General features: G+C 45.3%; 1 protein-coding gene across 1 annotated transcript in view; it reads right to left on the bottom strand.

The window, feature by feature from the left end:
* The window catches only part of LOC138510277 (transmembrane channel-like protein 2-A), a 1079160-nt gene that overhangs the window by 865395 nt on the left and 194108 nt on the right, over positions 1-19657 (bottom strand). Inside the window, exon 6 of the mRNA XM_069625812.1 lies at positions 16294-16375. Coding sequence (XP_069481913.1) covers positions 16294-16375 — 82 coding nt within the window. The remainder of the gene's footprint in view (positions 1-16293; positions 16376-19657) is intronic.

Raw genomic sequence — 19657 nt, 5'->3', positions numbered from 1 at the left:
TGGGACTTGTGAGGCTCTAAAGGTGAGTCAGGTGACCAGTCAGTAAAAACTGAACTGAGTTAAGAAGGGAAGGAGGAGTGAGTCTGAGAGAAAAAGAAAGGAGGTTAGCAGGGGAGAGGGAGAGAGAAGGAGAACGTGAAGAGGAAAGTCTTGAGGAGTTTTCAGAATTAAAGGAGCTCCGCCTCAAGGCAGAGAGAGGCAGGGAGGCTGTTTTCCGATGGAGGCACCTGCAGAGGATAAAGATCTACCCCCAAATCTCTACTTAGAAAAACAGCTCACCCGCAAGGAGTTGGAGGAAGACAAGGGGAGGGCTCTAGAAGGAGAGTAATTAGGAAGAGAGCGGTGAAAATAGAGCGCGCCCCTGCCCCAGAAAGCCTTTTGGAATATGCAAAGTGTCTTGAACTTGATCTTGGCAGCCACAGGGAGACAGTGAAAGGGATTTCAGTGCCGGAGAAATGCGGTCACTGGGCTTGAGGACAAGGATAAGTCTTACGGTTCTGTTCTGGATGAGTTGTAGCAGACGGAGAAAAGAAGTAGGAAGATTGAGAAAGAGGCTGTTGCAGTAGTCTAGCCTCGAGAGAACCAGGGCTCTGGAGATGGTGAGCATTTGGGGTAATGTCAGAAAAGGTAGAATACTTCTGAGGAGGTGCAACTGGTAGCGGGACTTTTTGGAGATGTCCAAGATGGAAGAAGAGAAGAAGAGACTGGAGTCGAAGATGACACCCAGATTTTTTGCCTCACTAGTAGGTGGAGGAGCAGGGCCAAACGAGTTCAGCCAATGAGAAATTGGGAAAGTGGGAGCAGGGGTCCTAATGAGAATGATCTCTGTCTTACTGGAATTGAGGCAGAGATCATTAGTAGCACGCGAAGACTGAATTGTGGAAAGCCAGTCAGGAATGAGTGAGGATGAAGAAGATCCTAAGGGTAGCCTGAAAGAGAGCTGCGTGTCATCCCTGTTGAAGGCAGAAGAGAGATCGAGAAGAATGGGGACAAAAGGAGGGATAGAGTCAAGATTTCAGAGCAGGTCTTCACAGGTGTTCAGAAGAGCAGTTTCCATGCCTATTGATGCTCTAAAGCCAGACTGATGGTCATGGAGACAACCAACAGATTCAGTGTGGAGGGTAAGTTGTGAGATAGCTAATTTTCTCCAGGAATTTGACCTCGAAAGGAGTGATAGAGATTGGGCGATAGTTTGCAGGGATAGAACAGTCAGCAGAGGGTTTTATAAGCAGAGGGTGCACAAGAGAGTGCTCGAGAGAATTGGGGAAAACACCAAGGGTGAAGGAGAGGTTGCAGAGGGCGGCCAAGGCTTTCATGGGCCAGACTTGTCTAGAGACCTACTCAGGTGTGACAGGGGAGAGGGAGGAGAGAAGAGGGGGTGCCTAATGGGGGCCCAAGAGATGTGGGTGCAGGCAAGTGTGCGGGGGAAAGAGAGGATAGGATGTCCTGTGTTTTAGCAATAAAGTGTTCAGCCAGGTCTGAGCAAAGGGCGTGGGTAGGTGCAGTAGAGGAAGAAGTTGCAGTAGGATTGGTCAGTTCCATGCAGACTTTGAAGAGTTCGGCCCTGTTATATGCTGCTAATATGCGGGCTTGAATATAGAATTGTTTCTTGGAGCGAATGCAGAGTCTATATTGCCTTTGAAGAAGGTGGCAGGGCAGTTTGTCAGATGGTGTACCTGAAGATCCCCATTTCCGTTCCGCTGCTCTGTACTTTCATTTAAGGGCAGCCAGTTTGGAGTCGTGCCAAGAGTTACACTTTTTGGATGTCTTCAGACGGACCCTCCTGACAGGGGCAAGGATGTCAAGAGTGTTTGAAATCGAATGGTGAAAGTTAGAGAGGGCTGTGTCAGGGTTGGAGTTAGCCGCAGGAGTAGGAGGCGAGTGTGTGGAGGCAAATGCAGCCACTGTCACTCTTTTCATGGGTGGGTGACCTTTGAAGGCATGAGGCACTGAAGGGTGTGCCAGTGCTAGAGGTGGAGAGAGTTTCATGCGGGAAGAGAAAAGAGAATGGTCAGTCCAGGAGAGTGAGATAGTGAGAGGGGTAGTGAGATGGATTTCTGTGGAGATAAGAGCATCTAAGGTGTGGCCAGCACAGCTAAATTCGATTTTAGGTAGCTGAAAACAATGTAAGATGAGCATACATCTAAATTCAATTTTAGTTAGCAGCAAAAACAGTTCACACAACTAAATTCGATTTTAGAGAGCAGAAACCAATGCAAAATGAGAATACGCATACATTTGATTTTTTGGCAAGCAGCAAAAAGAGTGCACACACCTACATTTGATTTCTTAGCAGAAAAAAAATGCAGCAAGGAATTGCAGCACCAGCAGTACGAAGGTGTAGGCCATGAAAATGTGATCACAGGAAAGGAAGATAGAGTTAGTGTTTCTGTCCATGTGGAGCTGGAGGAAGATGCCATCAGAGACAGGTTAGAGTGAAAGTCAGGAGTGGCAGAGGCACAGAGTCGGGAGAGATGCGGCCATAACCAGAGCAGCATTCAAGACTCAAATGACAGCCGAAGGCGGGATTTCAGAGACCCGGGCGCATGGATGGGGTACACAGCATCAAGTTACATTTTGCAGAATGTGGAATGAAAAGGGGGCCCCAAAAGCCCAGCCAGGCCCAGACAGTCACAGACATGAGCCCTAGATTCGGGACATGGGAGGCAGGCCGAAATTTGCGTGCCGGCTTGTTGATTGGGCCTTTGCAGGAAGAGGGGCCCAATCGCAGCATTCCAACCAGAATGCCAGGCCCTCTAGTGCCTACAGAAAGGGGGGAGTCGTATCGGAAATGGAGGTCAATGCTGCCTCACTGTGGATTTAGGCTACAAAGTGCCATAAAATGTGGCGGCAGCTTTTTAAAAAGCAAGCACAAATACAGTTTTCTTTTTTAAATGAAATAAAATAGAATGTGCTTGATTTATGCTGCCTCGTGCACCGCTTGCGCAGGGCCGGTGGATATAGCTTCATGAAGCCCAAAAAGGGCTTACCTGTGGAGGGAGAGGGGGTACCAGCCTCCAGGCACTCCAGAAGAGGGTATCGATGGCCGGATTCCATGATCAACGCAATGTGGGCACAGTGAGGTTCTCGTAAGGTCTTCAGGTCTTCTACATCCACAGAGCTTGGTTATCTAGATTGAAACTCCAGGATATAGTAGCATGAGCACTTCCTATACATTTATGTCATGTTTAAAAATATGTATCTGGAATGTTTGGGTATTTCCATGTATTATATAGGCTTGGTAGCCATCCTGAACATTTAAAAATAAATTACGGGTTTGTCATTTGGTCTATGTTTTTTAATGTCATTATTTTGTATTTAATGTGTATTGATGATTCAAAATTGTACTGTATGCCTACTGATTTTATATTGAATTAAGGAAATAATAACATGATATGATATGATTGGTTATTTATAATGTGCTGTTAAGGATTTCAATCTGGCAATACACCCGGGTCTCGCCTAGCATGCAATGCACAAATAAAATGCTTATTTATTGTGTCTATAGGTTCAATATTCTGAGTGATATACCACTCATATCACACCCTTCTCAAAATACCCCCCAGGTCACACTGGACCAGGAATCAGGCTGATTGGTAAAGTTAAATATGTATTTATTTATTAAAATTCAAATCAAACACAAATTTAAATATGGGGCAGCAATCACCAATGTGGTGATAAAACAATTCGGAAAGTAAGGAAGGCAATTGAATTCACTTATAGCAATACAGAATAGAAAACAGAGGAAAAAGAACTGTTTTGGCTGGTGAAACGATAGCTTTTAGGTTAAGATTTCCCCCTGCAAAGTTCTTAATTTACAAATGAGCAATTCTACACAGATGTAAGTAAGCAACAGGTATTCAGGAATAAAGAACAATGTATATGGTTTGAATACAATCTTCCCTCCCCAAACAAGAGAGAAAAACATTTTGGGAAATGTTACACGTTTTAAAATGACAGTTGAAAATTAGCGTTGTGAAACAATGAAAAGTGTGCAAAAATCCTTAAATTGATATAAATTCCTATGGGAGCAATACTGAATAGGTCCTAACAAACATAAGCTACAATATGAGCAACAGAACACACTTTAAATCAGAATGGGAGTTTGGAAATACTTTGAACTGGAAAACACACATGTAAAAATGTCACTATGCGATTTTTAATAAAGACGGGTTAAATACAATGTTTCGATTTTTGGTTGTGGGTGTAGCTACGGGTCTTAGGTTTGACTCAGAGTAGAAATTAAATCTCTAGCTATAAAATTGAAGAAGTTATGCAAGTTTGAATGAGAGGTGTTTTTGAAAATAAAGGTGCGAAAATGAAAACAGAAATCAGTTTTTATAATGACAATTATGCTCTAAACTAGGGTATTCAGACTGGTTACCGGTTTAAAACACAGTAAGCTCCAGAGTGGTCCGTGGAAACCAACCCCAGCACCTCCTTTTCCACCTTGGAGGACTCAGTCAGATTGCCCGTGGGATGATTTTAAGGGTTTGGGATTTCACAAGACGAAAGTATTTTAAAGAAATTATCACTAGCACAAGAAATCAAAGCAATGTTTCAAGACTGGTGTGACACTATCACAAGTTCTTAATTTAAAAGAGGATGGGTTATAGATGGGGATAGGACAAGGCAAATATACTATGGGTTACTATGATTCCTGTTTATATGTCAGTCCACTGTAAATTAAGATTGGACCGTCAGGTTCTGGTCATCATGGATCGGGTCTACAGGCAGCAGGGCACTTCTGGCAGGATGGTCAGCTGGGCGGTTCTGGTCAATTGGACTGCACCTCAGATTGGATTGGATTGGATTGGATTGGCCGTTATGGTCACTGGACACTCTAGATTAGCGGGCTGGTGAGTTTCAGCAGGCAAACAGGAATGGTAGCAAGCCAAGCTGGATCAGAATTATTTCCCTGAAGTTTTTTTGGTATGGTTTCAGGATTTGGGCCTAGCTGAAAAGAGTTCAGCAAATGCTGATGGCCTTGGTTTTGCAAAGTAGTCTGGATCAGGCCAAGATGAAGAATTCTGGAACAGGGCGTCACGCGGAAATCAGGATGAGTCAGGAATCAGTGTCTGTCTGTGTGTGGTGAAGTTCCCTTATTTATCCTGGCAAGTGACATCACTCAGTTTATGGTAGGGGCAGATTTACAATCCACACCCACAAGGCTGTGATCGGTCAAAGGCACTTGCCTTTTTCTGGTTGGAAGCCAGAACGAGCTGTCATATTTTATGATGTGACTTGGGAACTCCCACAGTTATTTGGACCACAATGTAACTTTCCCACAAATACACATTTCTATAATCATGCCCTCCAATAAAATTGGACACATACATTACATATTTTGTGGGTTACCTTTACATCCAATTCCCACGTCAGTTAGAGCTGGCTTTGTCTTTCTGTGGAATTTTGTTAATTTTAATCATAAAGATTTGGCCTAGCAATTCCTAATTCGGTACATATCTGTGCAATCACCCCTAGAACACAGGTATACAATATTAGATTTGCAACATCAATAGTCTTGGCGCAATTAGTGTTTCAGTATAACTTGTGTTCCTTATGTAGTACAGGGTTCAATCACGTCTTCAAAGAAAGAGCATCAAATTAGATTTACAACTACTATCTTTTAGATTTTTCCTCCTTCATGTGGCAAAGTTAAAGGTTTTTCAAGCTTGATTACAAATAGGCAATTAACCAACAAAAACCCTTAGCAGTTTTGTTTTACATTTCTTTCAACTGGCAACAGCTGTGAAATTCCTTTGATCAGGGTGGGGGTCCTCCTCCTTGAGAGGGAAGTTTCCTGCCCCTCCCCTGTAGGGATGAGTGTTCAAGCCTGCCATTGTCTTTAGCTGAGTCCCAGACAAAAGTCTGATGAGTTCTTTGTCATGAGTATGCAAAACCTCCCCGCAGCCATTAGTCCTTTCCTACCAGTAGTGAGGTGTCAACCATTCCCAGGCTGAGGCTGTCAGCTCAGAATTAAATATTTAATTAACTCAAGACTGCGTTTTGACTTTAAGTTACCCACATCTTTCATTAACAAATATAAATGAACACAGTTTATAGGTGGATTTTGACATTTAAAGAATTAGGCCTTTCACAAAAACATGCTTTTAAACAGGCGTTTTGCACTTCCTTACTGAAAAAGCACATAAAACTGAGTCCTTTACGTTAGATTTTCGTCTGCAGCACCTACATTTTATTCAGCACCAGTTCTTCCCTTGAGTGCTGGGATTTGTCTGCAGTCTGGATGCATGTATCCAGCCTTTGCTTGGAGTTCTCTCTGCACAGCTGAAATTGTTACATGTTGACATTTTTAGCCACATTTTTCCTGTGAAACTGAAAACAAATGTTGTTGGGCTAGTTTTTCATGGCATACATTTCTTACCTGCTGTCAGACAATGAGGCCCGGCTCCTCTGGGCCACCTGGATGATTTTTAATTTCAGTACCCTTTTAAATTCATTGATTCACTGGAAAATGAATGGATCTAGCGCCAAAACAGCACTTTGAAGGTTGCAAAGCTGCATTTTAAAAGGCATTTTCGGTTTTTAGACCAATTCCGTGGCCTTGCTTCATGTTAAATGTAACAGAGCCCACTGGCATGCTCCTGCAGTAAGAATTCTGTTTTCACCCCCACTTTGACTGTGTGTGGCAGGGGTGTGCAGCCTTTTGTGATTGTGACCCATATGCAGTTTTGCAGATTTTTGCACGCACAGGGGTTACCGCATCCATTTGTGGCTGTTTCTTTCCCCATTTGTAAAGTGATGCAGTAGGGCATATCGGAATGGGTCAAAATATCCCACCGCGCTTAATGGCCGGAGGTTTCTAAGCACAGACCTTGTTCATTGAACCTGTGTTTCTCCATGTCGTCTTGCTTCCAAGGCGAGCATGTTGCCCCTGAGCTAACCTCCCAAGACAAGTGGCATGATAATTATGGCAGTTCAAAGCTGTGATCCTGATGGTTTGATGCAATGTTCAAAGAGGCATCAGCTTGAAGTCATCCACAGCAGCCTGCTGGTTATTCATGCCTATCAGGGGATGTGCTCTGCTTGGTACGATAAGACATTGAGCTGGTTCAATTAATCAAGCAACAGTTGTCCGAAGAAGTTATGAAAAAGCGACAAAAGCAGCAATGTGAGACCTGGTTAGAACACAGTCAATTATCGTCCGATGATGGTTTGCACTGTGGGAAACAGGAATCCAGTTGCTTTACATGTTTTAGTACTATGATTCCAAAAACAGGGGCTCACGGACAATATTGGTCTGTGGTCTCCTCATTACCACTTGGTGGAGTCTAGCTTGCACCTACAGGAGTCATCCACCTCCACTGAGGAGCCTGGGTACCAGTGCAGCTGGCAGAGAGTGCAGATCTCACTCCAACAGCAGTTCACCCACAATGTGTCTTGGGGATTGGTAGGAAGCAGATCTTGCCTCTACCTTCACCTCACAAATGAAGCAACACAATATTGATTTAAGTCAAATTACTGAACATTCTTGAGATACTAATTGATTAATTAACCTTCAAAAGGAGGCAGGCACTCACAAGGGATTACATTTTGTGGCATGTTTTAATCAAACAAGGTGTGAGGATACCTTTTGAATGGTATAACGCAGAAGTGTTGTTCTAATCCCATCTTGAAAAAAAGAAAGCCAAATTTAAAGAGTCCAATCCCTGTTAAGGTAGCAAGTGACCTTTGCCTTTTTGCACCATGAACAAAGTGCTTTGATCTGCAGGAAGTGTGGATGCCAGGAATGAAAAGTGGCCGCACCATCCTTTGTGTTGCTGCCTGGGATGGCCTCAGTCTCCCCCCTCCCATTAGTTGCACTGGTCCAGAAGCGCCAATGGCATCAACCAAAAGGCGGTAGCCAGCACAGTCTATCAAGGCCCACTACGAGTCCCTGCCTTCATTCTTCCTGCCTTCTCTTCACAAATGGAGCCCTTCTGCACAAGTTCCGACTGCTTTTGCCTACTTGCAGGCAACCATCTTGTACCTGAACATCATCCTGGGGTAAGCTCTGAATTGTTTGAGATCCACACCAGATGCAGCAATGTTTCAGAATTTAAAAACAAAAATGTGCTTCACATTGCTTGCAGCATGGCGATGGTGCGAAGAGCAATCTCCTTTACTTAACTTACCCACTGGCTGGGTTTTCAACTTTCTTGCACTCATGTGCATTGGTGCCTCATAGTGTTTTTGGCCTTAAAGATGGCACACCACTTTCCTTTGTGTTGCTGTCTGGGCTGGCCTCAGTCCCCCCTCCCATTGGTCGCACAGGCCCAGAAGGGCCAATGGCAGCAAACGGGAGGCAGGAGCTGGCACCAGTCTACCAAGGCCCACTATGAGACCATGCTTTCATTCTTCCTGCCTTCTCTTCGCAAATGGAGCCCTTCTGCACGTGTTCCGATTGCTTGCACCTACTTGCAGGCAACCATCCTGTACCTGAACATCATCCTGGGCTAAGCCCTAAATTGTTTGAGATCTGTGCCTAATGCAGCAATTTTTGGGAATTTTAAAACAAAAATGTGCTTGACATTGCTGGCAGCATGGTGATTGCGTGAAGAGCAAGCTCCTTTACTTAACTTACCCACTGACTGGGTTTTCAACTTTCTTGCACTTATGTGCATTGGTGCCTCATTGTGTTTTTGGCCTTAAAGATGGCCGCACCCCTCCCATTGGTTTCACTGGTCCAGAAGGGCCAATAGCAGCAACCGGGAGGCAGGAGCTGGCCCCAGTCTACCAAGGCCCACTACGAAGGCCCCTGTCTGCTCCATGTCCACTACTGTAACGATATCCTCTGTGCCCCCACTCCCCTCTGGTCCCTGTGTTGTTCCTCTGTGCCCCCCACCCCCTTTTCCCCTGTTTTGTTCCTCTGTGTCCCCTACCTTCCTCTGATCCCCCGTTTTGTTCCTCTGTGCCCCCAACCCCCTCTGGTCCCCTGTGTTGTTCCTCTGTGCCCCCTCCCTCCCCTGGTCCCCTGTTTTGTTCCTCTGTGCCCCCCACCCCATTCTGGTCCCCCGTGTTGTTCCTCTGTGCCCTTCAACCCCATATGGTCCCCCGTGTTTTTCCTCTGTGCCTCCCTGCCACCTCTGGACCCCATTTGGTTCCTCTGTGCCCCCACACCCCTCTGTTCCCCAGTGTGTTCCTCTGTGCCTCATCCCTCTGGTCCCCTGTTGTGTTCCTTTGTTCCCCCCACCCCCTGTGGTCCCCTGTTGTGTTCCTCTTTGCCCCCTACACCCCTCTGGTCCCCTGTCTTCCTCTGCACCCCCTCTGGTCCCCCGTGTTGTTCCTATGTGCCCCCCACCTCCTTCTGCAGGAGCTGTCTAGATACATTTTGGTTCACCACCACTGTCTTGTGGCCAATACTGGGATTTGACTTTTTATAGACTCATTGACTCATAGTGCTTCACCCTTTTTCAACTTTCATGCTGGACTTCCACTGCATCTCGCACTCATGGTGCACTCTCCCATCTTGTTTCCCCACCACTGTTCCCCCACCCCTCTGGTCCCCTATGATCTCCATGTGCCACCCATCATTCCCTCCGGTCCCCATGATGTCAGTGTGCCCCACACTCAACCCCCTTCTCCCCTGTAGGCTTGAGATGTCTGCCTACGTGAATCCCTCTCCTTCCTGTCCCAACCTCTCCCCTCTCCCCACTCCCTTCACTGTATACTTAGCACTTATGGTATTCAGAAATGCGCCTGACCTCTATGATAGCTGCTTGTTTGTCCCCCCGCCCTCATTTGTTTTCTCCTACCTCTCCCCCTCCAGCACTATCGGAAATGTCATCAAGTCTAGTAGGATAGTTGCTTGTTTTGTTCTTCTCCTTCCCCCTGTATCCGTACCTCCCTCAACTCCCTACCTCTTGTTACATTCCGGCACTACCTCAATTGTTGTCAGGCATAGTAATGTAGTTGCTTGTCTGTCTCATTCTCCTGCCCATCCCCCTCCCCTCCTTATCACTATCAATGGCTCTTACTCTATCACTAATGTCTCCTGACTTGTTTGATAGCAGCTTGTTTGTCCCCCCATCTCATTTGTTTTCTCCTCCCTCTCCCCCTCCTGCACTATTCGGAAATGTCATCAGGCCTAGTATGATAGTCGCTTGTTTTGTTCTTTTCCTTCTCCATTTACTCAAACCCCCTCCTCTTTTTAAATTCTGGCACTACCTCAATTGTCATCAGGCATAGTAATGTAGCCACTTGTCTGTCTCATTCTCCCTCCCATCCTCCTCCCCTCCTTATCATTGTCAACAGCACTTGCACTATCTAAAATGTCACCAGACTGATTATGATAGTTAATTTTCACATTCTGAATGGATCACAGACTTGTAAGAATGTCACTGTATTCTCCCTGGTTCCCTCCCTGGCTTAAAGTGCTTTGAAACACATTGTGCATAGGCGCTATATAAATAAACAATCAATTCAATTCAATTCAAAAAGAAGTCCACAGAAAGCCACGATGAAGGAATCCTTCCTTCATTCCATTCTGCTCTGTCTGACTGTCTCATCCAGCCACCTTCGTAGCCTGCAACTTCAAAGGCCATTTGATATGCAACACCCTATTGTGTGGTAGTGACATTTTGAAGCTTTGTTCCCAGGGGTACTCTGCAGGGAGTTTCCTGGTCTGAAGAGGTGTTACCAAACCTCCCAAAGTATCAAAAGAGACACAATGTTCCTGAGCAGAAACAGGTAGACTGGCTATAATCCCGAAAGCCTTTCCATGGCCAGCCTGGGCTCACAATGTTGATGTGTGTGATACAAATCTGATGTGGCTTTGATAACTATGTGACCTTTGAGCCAGTATACCAAAACACGTCTATGGCTTATGTTTCAAGATTACCCTGAAACCCAGCAAAGGTTTATCATAATTATTATGGTTTTCAATCAGAGGTGCACATTTAAATGAAAACAATGGCTGCAGTGGTTTTGATGTCAAACAGGGCATTTGAGACCCTTGAACCTGTTCTGTGCTACTTAAGAGCAAGAGCTGCAGATCAGGGAGACTGATGCAGCAGGGAACAGGTGTAAATCATGATTTTTACTGAGTGACAGGGAGGAAAGGGGCGGGTGGAATCTGTCGAGTCAGGTGGTGTGGAGGTGACGTGATGGCCTACATGCTGAGGAGGAGAGACTCCTTGAAGATATGGGTCTTGAAATCTGCTCTGAATTGTAGGAGCGTGGGGACGAGCTGGATGGTAACGGGTAGGAGGTTCAATAGACTTGCAGCTTAGGCAGAGAAGGCTTATTTTCTTATCCTTTCGTTTGAACAGCAGCGGATTTCAAGTCTGCATGTGTCCTAGCTTCTGGTGGTCCGCTGTCCACCAAGGATGCTGCGTTTCTCCACGAGGTAGCTGGGTGACTTGAGGGCGACTGACTTTTAGATGATGCAGCAAGGCATGATTTGTGCATGCAGTGTGAGCCAGTGAAGGTCAATGAGGGCTGGGGTAATATGGATGTATCTGCGTAAACCCTTGATGAGACATGCGGCCGTGTGTAGGACACTTCTCAGGGGAGGAGGGCAACAGGAGGCCTTCAAGAAGAACATTGCCCCCATCCAGATGGGATAGGACCAGTGCTTGAACAGTGGATCTGAAGCTCTTCGGAGGGAGGAAGGTCTGACTTTCCGCAGGAGGGAGAGCTGATACGAAGCTGTCTGAGGTTATTTAGCTATTTGTGTCCTGGAGGAGAGGTTTTTGTCGATGTGGAACCAGAGGAACTTTGCGCAGGGATTGAGCTTGAGAGTGAAGCCCTCAAGGTTCATGTTCGATAGCCAGGTCTGTATATGTTGGTGTTCGGTGTTGTTGGTGAGGAGTAGGAATTTGTTGTTGGAGGGGTTTAGCTTCAGGTATGCACTGGACATCCAAGATTGGATCAGCGAGAGGCATGTTTTGAGCCTGTGGATGTCCTTGATGGAGTCGATCCTGAGGTATGGTTGTGTGTCGTCAGGTGCATTGGTGAATGTGGATGTCATGTGTGGCTAGGAGGGATCCCAGTGGTTCAACGAATAGATGGAAGATGAGAGGGTAGAGGATGGAACCCTGCGGAACCACACAGGTGATGGGTAGCCTTGGCGGTCTTGATGGAAATGTCCGAATTGACCGAACTTAAAAGCCTGAATGCGTGATTTGAACGAATTTCGGGCGTTTGAAAATTCCAAGAGGCCGAAAAGTTTGACTAAATCACGCATTCGATGCTGGGGACTGTGGGGGTGTCCCCCGCACCCTTGCTCACTATATTGTGAGCGGGGGTTGTAGGGATGTCCCCCGCAACCATCCCAAAAAGCCCAACAAGCAAAAGGAAAGGACCCTGTACCGGTTCCTGATCACGTAAGTGGAAGGTAACCGGCGTCACAGGGACACTGCGAGATGGTGGCTGCAAGGTAAGTAGGGGTGTGGGGCGGGAGCCAAGTCAAAAATGTTCAGGGGAGAAAAGACCAGGGGTTATTTCAGAAAAATAATCTTCGGTCTTTTCTCCCTCAAACATTTGGATCTCAGGCGTTTAACCCCGATCCATCTTGAGGAGTTCATCTGAACAAACTGCTGGCTTTTGGCGAGGTATGACTTGAACCAGCATAGCACAAGGTTGTTGATCCCCATGCACAGATGTAGGGTGTCCATTAGTACCTGGTGGTCTACTGGGTTGAAAGCGACCTACAGCTCAAATAGATCAAGAGGCAGGTGTGGCCATCATCAAGGATGCTAAGGGCTTTGTTGGCCACCTGTATGATTAACGTCTCTGTACTGCATCTGAGTCTGAACCCGGATTGGTAGGTCCGGAGAAAATTGTTGGTGTAGATGTGTTGCTGCAGTTGTGCGGCTACCGCTTTCTCGATGATCTTACCTAGGAAGGGAAAATGGGTGATGGGGCAATAGTTACCAAGGTTTTCAGGATCCAAAGTGGGTTTCTTAAGCAGTCGGATGATTTTTCCTGTCTTCAGGGTTGATGGGATGGTGCCTTGAGTTAGGGAGCTGTTGATGATCTCCAGGTAGGGAAAGATAGCTTCTGTGTGCAGGGTCTTGAGGATGGATGCTGGGAGGATGTCGTCTGAGTATGATGAGGCTTTGATGGCAGCCAGTGTCACACTCACATGTGTCTCTGCAGGAGTGATGGACGAGCCTCCCTTGACCCCGAGTCTTCACTTCCCCTGTTTCACCCGCAGGAATACCTGTCAAATACAAGGTGTACACTCAGACCTGAATTCACCTGATTCCCCTGGGCCATTCCCCTCTCTTTACTATGTGGAGTGATGTCCCCTATGGGCTTAACTTGATCTTTAGTAGGGTGTGCACTCCATCCTGCATTCTCAGAGGCGCGATTTACTCATGTGATTGGTGCCAATGTCTGTAGGCTGAGTTCAGATGCCAAGCACTGTTTTATGCATTCACAACGAGGCCGAGTGTTCAAGGCGGCAGTTTCTTCACTGGCTAGAAAGTCCTTCCCATAAGTGAACGTTGCACACAGAATGTCGAGTGTCCAAAATTGTCCGTATTGTCTCTGTTTGCCGGTATTTTTGTGGGTGAGTAGCGCTGCGTGTAGAAGCTAGCTGCTGGTAGGTTTGCGCAGCGCCTTCAATTCGAGCGTGCCTGGGAATGTCTCTCCCTTTCCCTTGCAGGAGAAATTATGTAGTATTAGTGCCTCGAGTCCGGGATTAGCGCTATGAGAGACTTGGTGGTTGGGTAAGTATACACAGAGGCTTTTTGGTAAGTGTGCACCGCAAGCACAGTGAAATAAGTGTCCGCTTTATTGGGGCGAGTGCAAATGGTTTGTGCGCTTGTACAACTGACCTGGATTGCAACGTCGCGGGAAGATTCAGTGAGTATGCGCAGTGCTACTGATGTGCGTACGTTAACGCAGTTCTTCTTTGTTCTTACAGGTTCTGGTGTAGAAGTCCCCACTTGACTGGAGATAGCTGCGGCGTGGAGTAAGAATGGCGGTTCTTCCGAAGCAGGTAAAGCTGAAGCAGAATGATCCAGAGCGGGTAAGCAGAAGCAGGATGATCCGGAGCAGGTAAGCAGAAGCTGGCTGATCCAGAGCACGGCAAGTGTGTTGCTGATCCAGCTCACAGTAAGCAACACGAAGCACTGGAAGAACACTAGAGAGCTCATGAATCATCATGCACTTCCTGTTTGGCAACATGAAGTGGTAACCAGGAAGTTACTACAAACACTAGGAAGAAATTAAAGGAGGGATTTGCTATGGGTTCTTTGTGTGTCTATGCCAGGCCTGCCAAGCCTCCACCCAGCTTGCCCCAACTACCTGCCTGATACCCATGACAGCCAGGGATTCTACCAGGTCCTCTATAGAGAGTGTCTTGAATGCTGTCCAGGGTGTGGAGATTTTGTGAGGTGGGACGTGAGGTGGGTCTGTGTAAGCAGGGTTGGTGTCTACGTGTTGGTGAATCTTACTGATTTTGTCAATGAAGAAGGTGTTGATGGTGGAATGTGGTATGGCAGAGTTGGGTAGCAGGTTGTTTTTCAGTGCCTGACCATTTTGAAGAGGGCTCTGAATTTGTTATCAGCTTCTGCTTTGGCGTTCTGATAGTAGGAGGCTTTGGCGGTGTACATTAGTTGTCAGCGGGTTGCTCAAAGTTCCCGGATCAGCCCCACATCGGGTGTGGTCCTGGATAGGTGCCAGGTTTTCTTTAGTTTCCTGATGACTGTTTTGCTGAGGTTGAGTTCTAGCATGTAGCAGGGTGCCAAAGCTTTCAGTTTGCAGGTGCGTTGTTTCAGAGGCTTGTGAATGTTGATGGAGGCTGAGAGGGTTGAGTTGAATGCTTCCAGTAGAGAGTTGCAGTTAAATTGGATGTGTGCAGTCCAAGTGAGGTGGTGGTTGGTGAGGTATTCTGGTAGGGCTTCCACTGGGAAGTTCTTGAAGGACTTGAAGCTTTGTCTGGTGGGTTTCTGCTGGGAATGCTTGACTGGGTTCGTGTGCAGTGGAGGGAAGGCACTGTGGTGATGATTAAGTCAACCTATGTCATACGTTGGGTCTTTCATGTGCTGTGTTAGGCTGAGGATGTCAAGAAGGCAGAGGAGAGCTACGTGTATTGGTTTGGTGGCCTTCTTGCCTGGGAGATTGAAGTCGCCTTGGAAGATGTTGTTGGCGTGGGTGAGGGACATGATGGTGACCGTTTTGGTGAACTTTATGATGAAAGCAGTGTTGGGTTTGGGTGGTCTGTAGATGAGACGGAAGGTAGCTATGGCAGTCAGAAAGAGCTGGATTTAGCAGGAGAGGACTTCAAAGGAGCTAATGGTGTCGACTTCAAGTCTGATGCAGGGCCATGAGGTCTTGTGGCTGACTGGAAGGACTCTGCCTGTCTTGTTCAGCCGATTTCTGTGGTGGATGCTGTAGCCTTCACGGACAAGGAAGTCTAGGATGTGTGTTATGGTGGGAGTCAACCAGGTCTCAGTGATGAAGATGGCATCAAGGTCATGTGTAGTGATGAGGTCAGAGATGTCTGCTGCCTGGATGAGAGCTGATCAGATGTTGGCAAGCATCAACATCCGTGTTGTGGACGGTGAGGGGGTGCTGATGAGCATGAGGTTCATGTGGATGAGGGTGCTGAATTGCAGTTTCCATGCCTTAGAGGAGGGATGATGTCATTGACATTGTCTTGTGATGGTGGGGATGGCTTGTGGGTGCAGAGTGATAAAACACATGTTGGCACATGCTTACATGTTATCCAAGCAGGGGTTTGGCCCCTGGGTCCTGCTGGTCTGAACAGGTCCAAACAAGAATTGCAATTTTCCTTGTCTGCCCTTCAGTTCAGACGCCTAGGAGAGAGACACCATTGATCTAAGAGTTGAGAACAAAAAGGAAGAGTCAGAGCAGAAGGTCAGTGGGGCTTAGGCCATGTGACCTAGATCCACTTGCACCTGCTCACCAACCGCAAATGAAAACAAGTTGGCGGGCTGCTTAAGTAGGGAAAACGAGTGGCAAAACAAAAGTCACTAACAGATTAGCAATGACTGAGAACTGGGTGGTGGGTAGGCCACGTGACCTAGATCCACTTGCACCTGCTCACCAACTGCAAAGGAAAAGAGGCTTGAGGGCTAATTTTGTTATGCAATACGAATCAAAAAAAACTTGGGTGTCTGCACCCTTACTAGATGCTAATTCCTCACACTTGCTTTCCCTCTGCTTTTGCACTTACCTAACTCAGCCCCCGTCTTTTTCAGGGCCATATCGCCGAAGGATTAGGAAGTGGAGCACAGCATAAAAAGCTATAACTTAACATACCAGAGCAGTTATAGTTTAGCATTGAAAAAACAGAATTTAAAATTGTACACTTACTTTCAACTTCTTTTATCTTCATTTCCCATGGTATACATGCAGTTTTAAAATTATCAAAATCTCTTTTAAATTTTATCCATTTCTAAAAGAAAAAGCATAAACAATTGTTTCATTATTAGTCAACATAAACTGTTTAAAAGAGATTTAGAATATCAGCTTTACATTATGCAGAATTATGCACTCCAGACTGTACATTAAAAGCATATTAAAAGTCACTAATTAAGTTTTATCTATGACAGGTCTCATTTGTGAAGGTGCCTTTGTTTTTGGGCTTAATGACCGCTAGTACTCACAGCACTGTGGATAACTTAATCTTGGGTTCATCAGATGTTTCAGACTACAACTTCTATCGGACCTGACCAGCATAGTAAATAGTAAGGGATCATGGGAGTCGTAGTCCAAAACATCTGGAAAGCCACAGGTTGCAGACCCCTGTACTAGAGAACTGTTAAACACAGTGGCTTGTTTTCTTAAATGTGCCCAGTGCATGGAGTGGACCGCCAACATACAAACGTACGTGCACTGCAGTCCCCTCATTACAATTTCAATTGTTTGCACTACAGAGTATATAAAATGCACAAAAATCCAGGTGGACCCATGTTTACGTGCTTTACTTATAGTGAAAGCAGATGTAAATGCCTCCCTGCATGGTAGGTGGCATTGAAAATTGATATTACTGTAATCTACCATTTGATTTAAGCTGGTGGACTCCATAGGAATCCCTTGCAATTATTTCAGCAGCAAAATCACGTGCTGGTCTAAATGCAGAAACCTGCATTTTATGCCATGGCTCGCCTGTCAAAATAAATGAAAATTCCCTCTAGTTTTAAATTGTCAGTGAAACCCTGGGTAAAATGTGTGCACTTGTTTTTTACACATGTCTTTGAAAGGGAGCCCCATATCATTGAACTTTTACAGAGTGGGTGTTACTAAGTGAGAAGCCATTTTGTATTGAGGATGGATGCTTCTTCTTTTGGTCTTTTTGGTTTTGTTGCTATGACCATATTAGAGGCTGGTCTCGGGCTCAGAGCTCCGTTCGTTTTTCCTCTGCGTAAATTAGCATTCTTAGATGAAGCATAGTGCGCTTCCGTTCGCACAATTAGGGTCTTAAAAGGACCCACTGAGAGCAAGGTTGTTCTGTGTCTTTTTTCCTAGAGTAGTGAGTTCAAAACTCAAGTAAACCATTCAAAAGAAGTTTCCTCGCCTTTCCTCGCCTTTTTATTTACTTTGCTGGAATCAAAACAATGGTATACATATTTGCTGCAATTTAATTTTGAAGACTCTTTACTTGCTGGAGTTTTCCAGTTGGTTTGCAGATCCTAAAAAAAGGCATTTTGGTGAGATGCTTGTTCAGCAAACAAAAGGGAAATTATTGTCTTTAGTTTTCCTATTACTTTGCGGACGAAAATGCCCACAAATAATTGTATCTGGAATTTCTCCGACAATTTTGACTGTGGCGTAATTAAAAAGAAAATGATAATTGTGTACTTCTATAAAATTATGAAACTATTATTTTCACCAAATGACACGGGCGAAATCGAAATTGAAATGTCTACCGAATCTTACTAGATTCTTTAGTAGTTCCATTTTGAAAGTAAGTCAAATATTCATATTTTTATTATTTCACTGGGTAACGTTTAAATCTTGCATTGTCTCTTCTAATTCCCACGTCATCTGCTTGTGCTTCCATGCAAAAGATCCCCTCTGTGCAAATTTAAACCTTTCTGCCACGAAGTGCAAACATGTTAATCACAGGCAAAATAGCGTTTACAATTTGCTATTCACACACTCGTGTGGACAAGTGTAAATGTCCCCTACAACTAATGATTTTGGGCAGAATCACAATGGGTTCCAATGCAATCCACCGGCATTAACCGGGTGCAAATGTTAAGTAGATTGTACAGGAATAACAGTGGTTAAAGGCTGGTGTTAAACATGGTGTTGTTTTGCGGAGGAGCAGGGAAGTGTGAGGGACATGGTTTGTCCGTTCAGTGCCCCCACTCCATCTCAAAACAAAAATCCAAAAGTTCATTAAAGAATGTCTTAAGACAGGCGCAACACATATTGTGCTTGTCTAAACTCATTCTTTAACGATCCGTGGGACTTACAAAATGAACCACCTTACTTAGTAAATCTTCAGCAGTTCCATTGCTTACTTTTCTGGCAGACATTTTGAGGGTTTGGGTACTGCCAAACCTATTTTAACCGTTTCTATTTATTATAAATGTACACATTACATTTTTATTTTTATTCTGCACGATTTCGGCAATTTCATGATAGTGGAAATTCATGCCAGAAATTGGCAAAAGTGAAGTATTGGAATTTCGCACCTCCCAGTTTAACTATTGCAGTCCCAGTCAATATCCTTCTCAGCAGGTGAGACAGATCCAGTAAGTTCTTCTAGCAATTAAAAGCAGCAGAGCTTCTACCGCAGGGCCCAAATTCTAGTTGTGATCGAACGTAGTGATTTTCACATCTGACATGGTGCTGAGGTCAGTATTGTAATAGTGAAAAGCGACCAGTTCACCTAAATGATAATATTATTGAACCCCTACTAAATAAGGCCAACCTTCATCCAAAACTGGAAAAAGGCTACGCAATGGTAAATTGTGTCCTCTTGTGCTTGGGTAATAGAGTGTGTTGTGCCAGCTGCGTGGTGAGGGTTGTGTGGTAAACCCTTGTGCCAATACACATACAAGTTAGTTGAGATACCCCTCCCACTTCGCGCTTAGCCTATACAGTTATGCAGTATTATTAATACAGGTGTGTCCATAAAGTCGTGTCCCAGACTCTTGAGTCAAATATTAATGCAGTTTATTTCCTGGTAGTAACTTGTGCAGAAAAACAGCCAACACGTGTTTCGATCAGATGTCTTTCTCAAGGCCAAAGGATTCATTCAAACTTGTCAGGATAATACTTTGAAACTCCCTGTAGAGCATCAGTTCCAGAGTCGCTATTTCAGGTCAGTCTGTATTTTTCTCAAGCGGCAAGTTAAGTTCCTAGTTAGAGCATTCTTTAATCGATCAGCCACAATGTTGCCAGTCCGAAATCTAGTCTCAAAAACATTGAGAATTAAATCCATGGACTATTTGAACCAGTACATCTCCCAGGTTGATTATAATGCTACACTGCATGCATCCTGCAAAGCAGGAGCGTACCTTTAGCCAATTCCCCATGACCACCCAAGCAGATCTATGTACTATCACCAACTCTGTGCATTCCTACACAGAGGCAATTCCCAACTAATGTCCAATAGGATTTATATACTATCAATAGGCCAGTGCAAACCTATGTTAATTTAAATATCAAAAGACAATCATTGGTACCACCACCCCCACAACATAGCATGGGAACTGCATCACTT

This window comes from Ambystoma mexicanum, chromosome 6p, assembly GCF_040938575.1.
Source record: "Ambystoma mexicanum isolate Mex_15411 chromosome 6p, UKY_AmexF1_1, whole genome shotgun sequence".
In the NCBI taxonomy this organism is placed as follows: domain Eukaryota; kingdom Metazoa; phylum Chordata; class Amphibia; order Caudata; family Ambystomatidae; genus Ambystoma; species Ambystoma mexicanum.
This window is presented reverse-complemented; position numbering and strand designations above follow the sequence as displayed.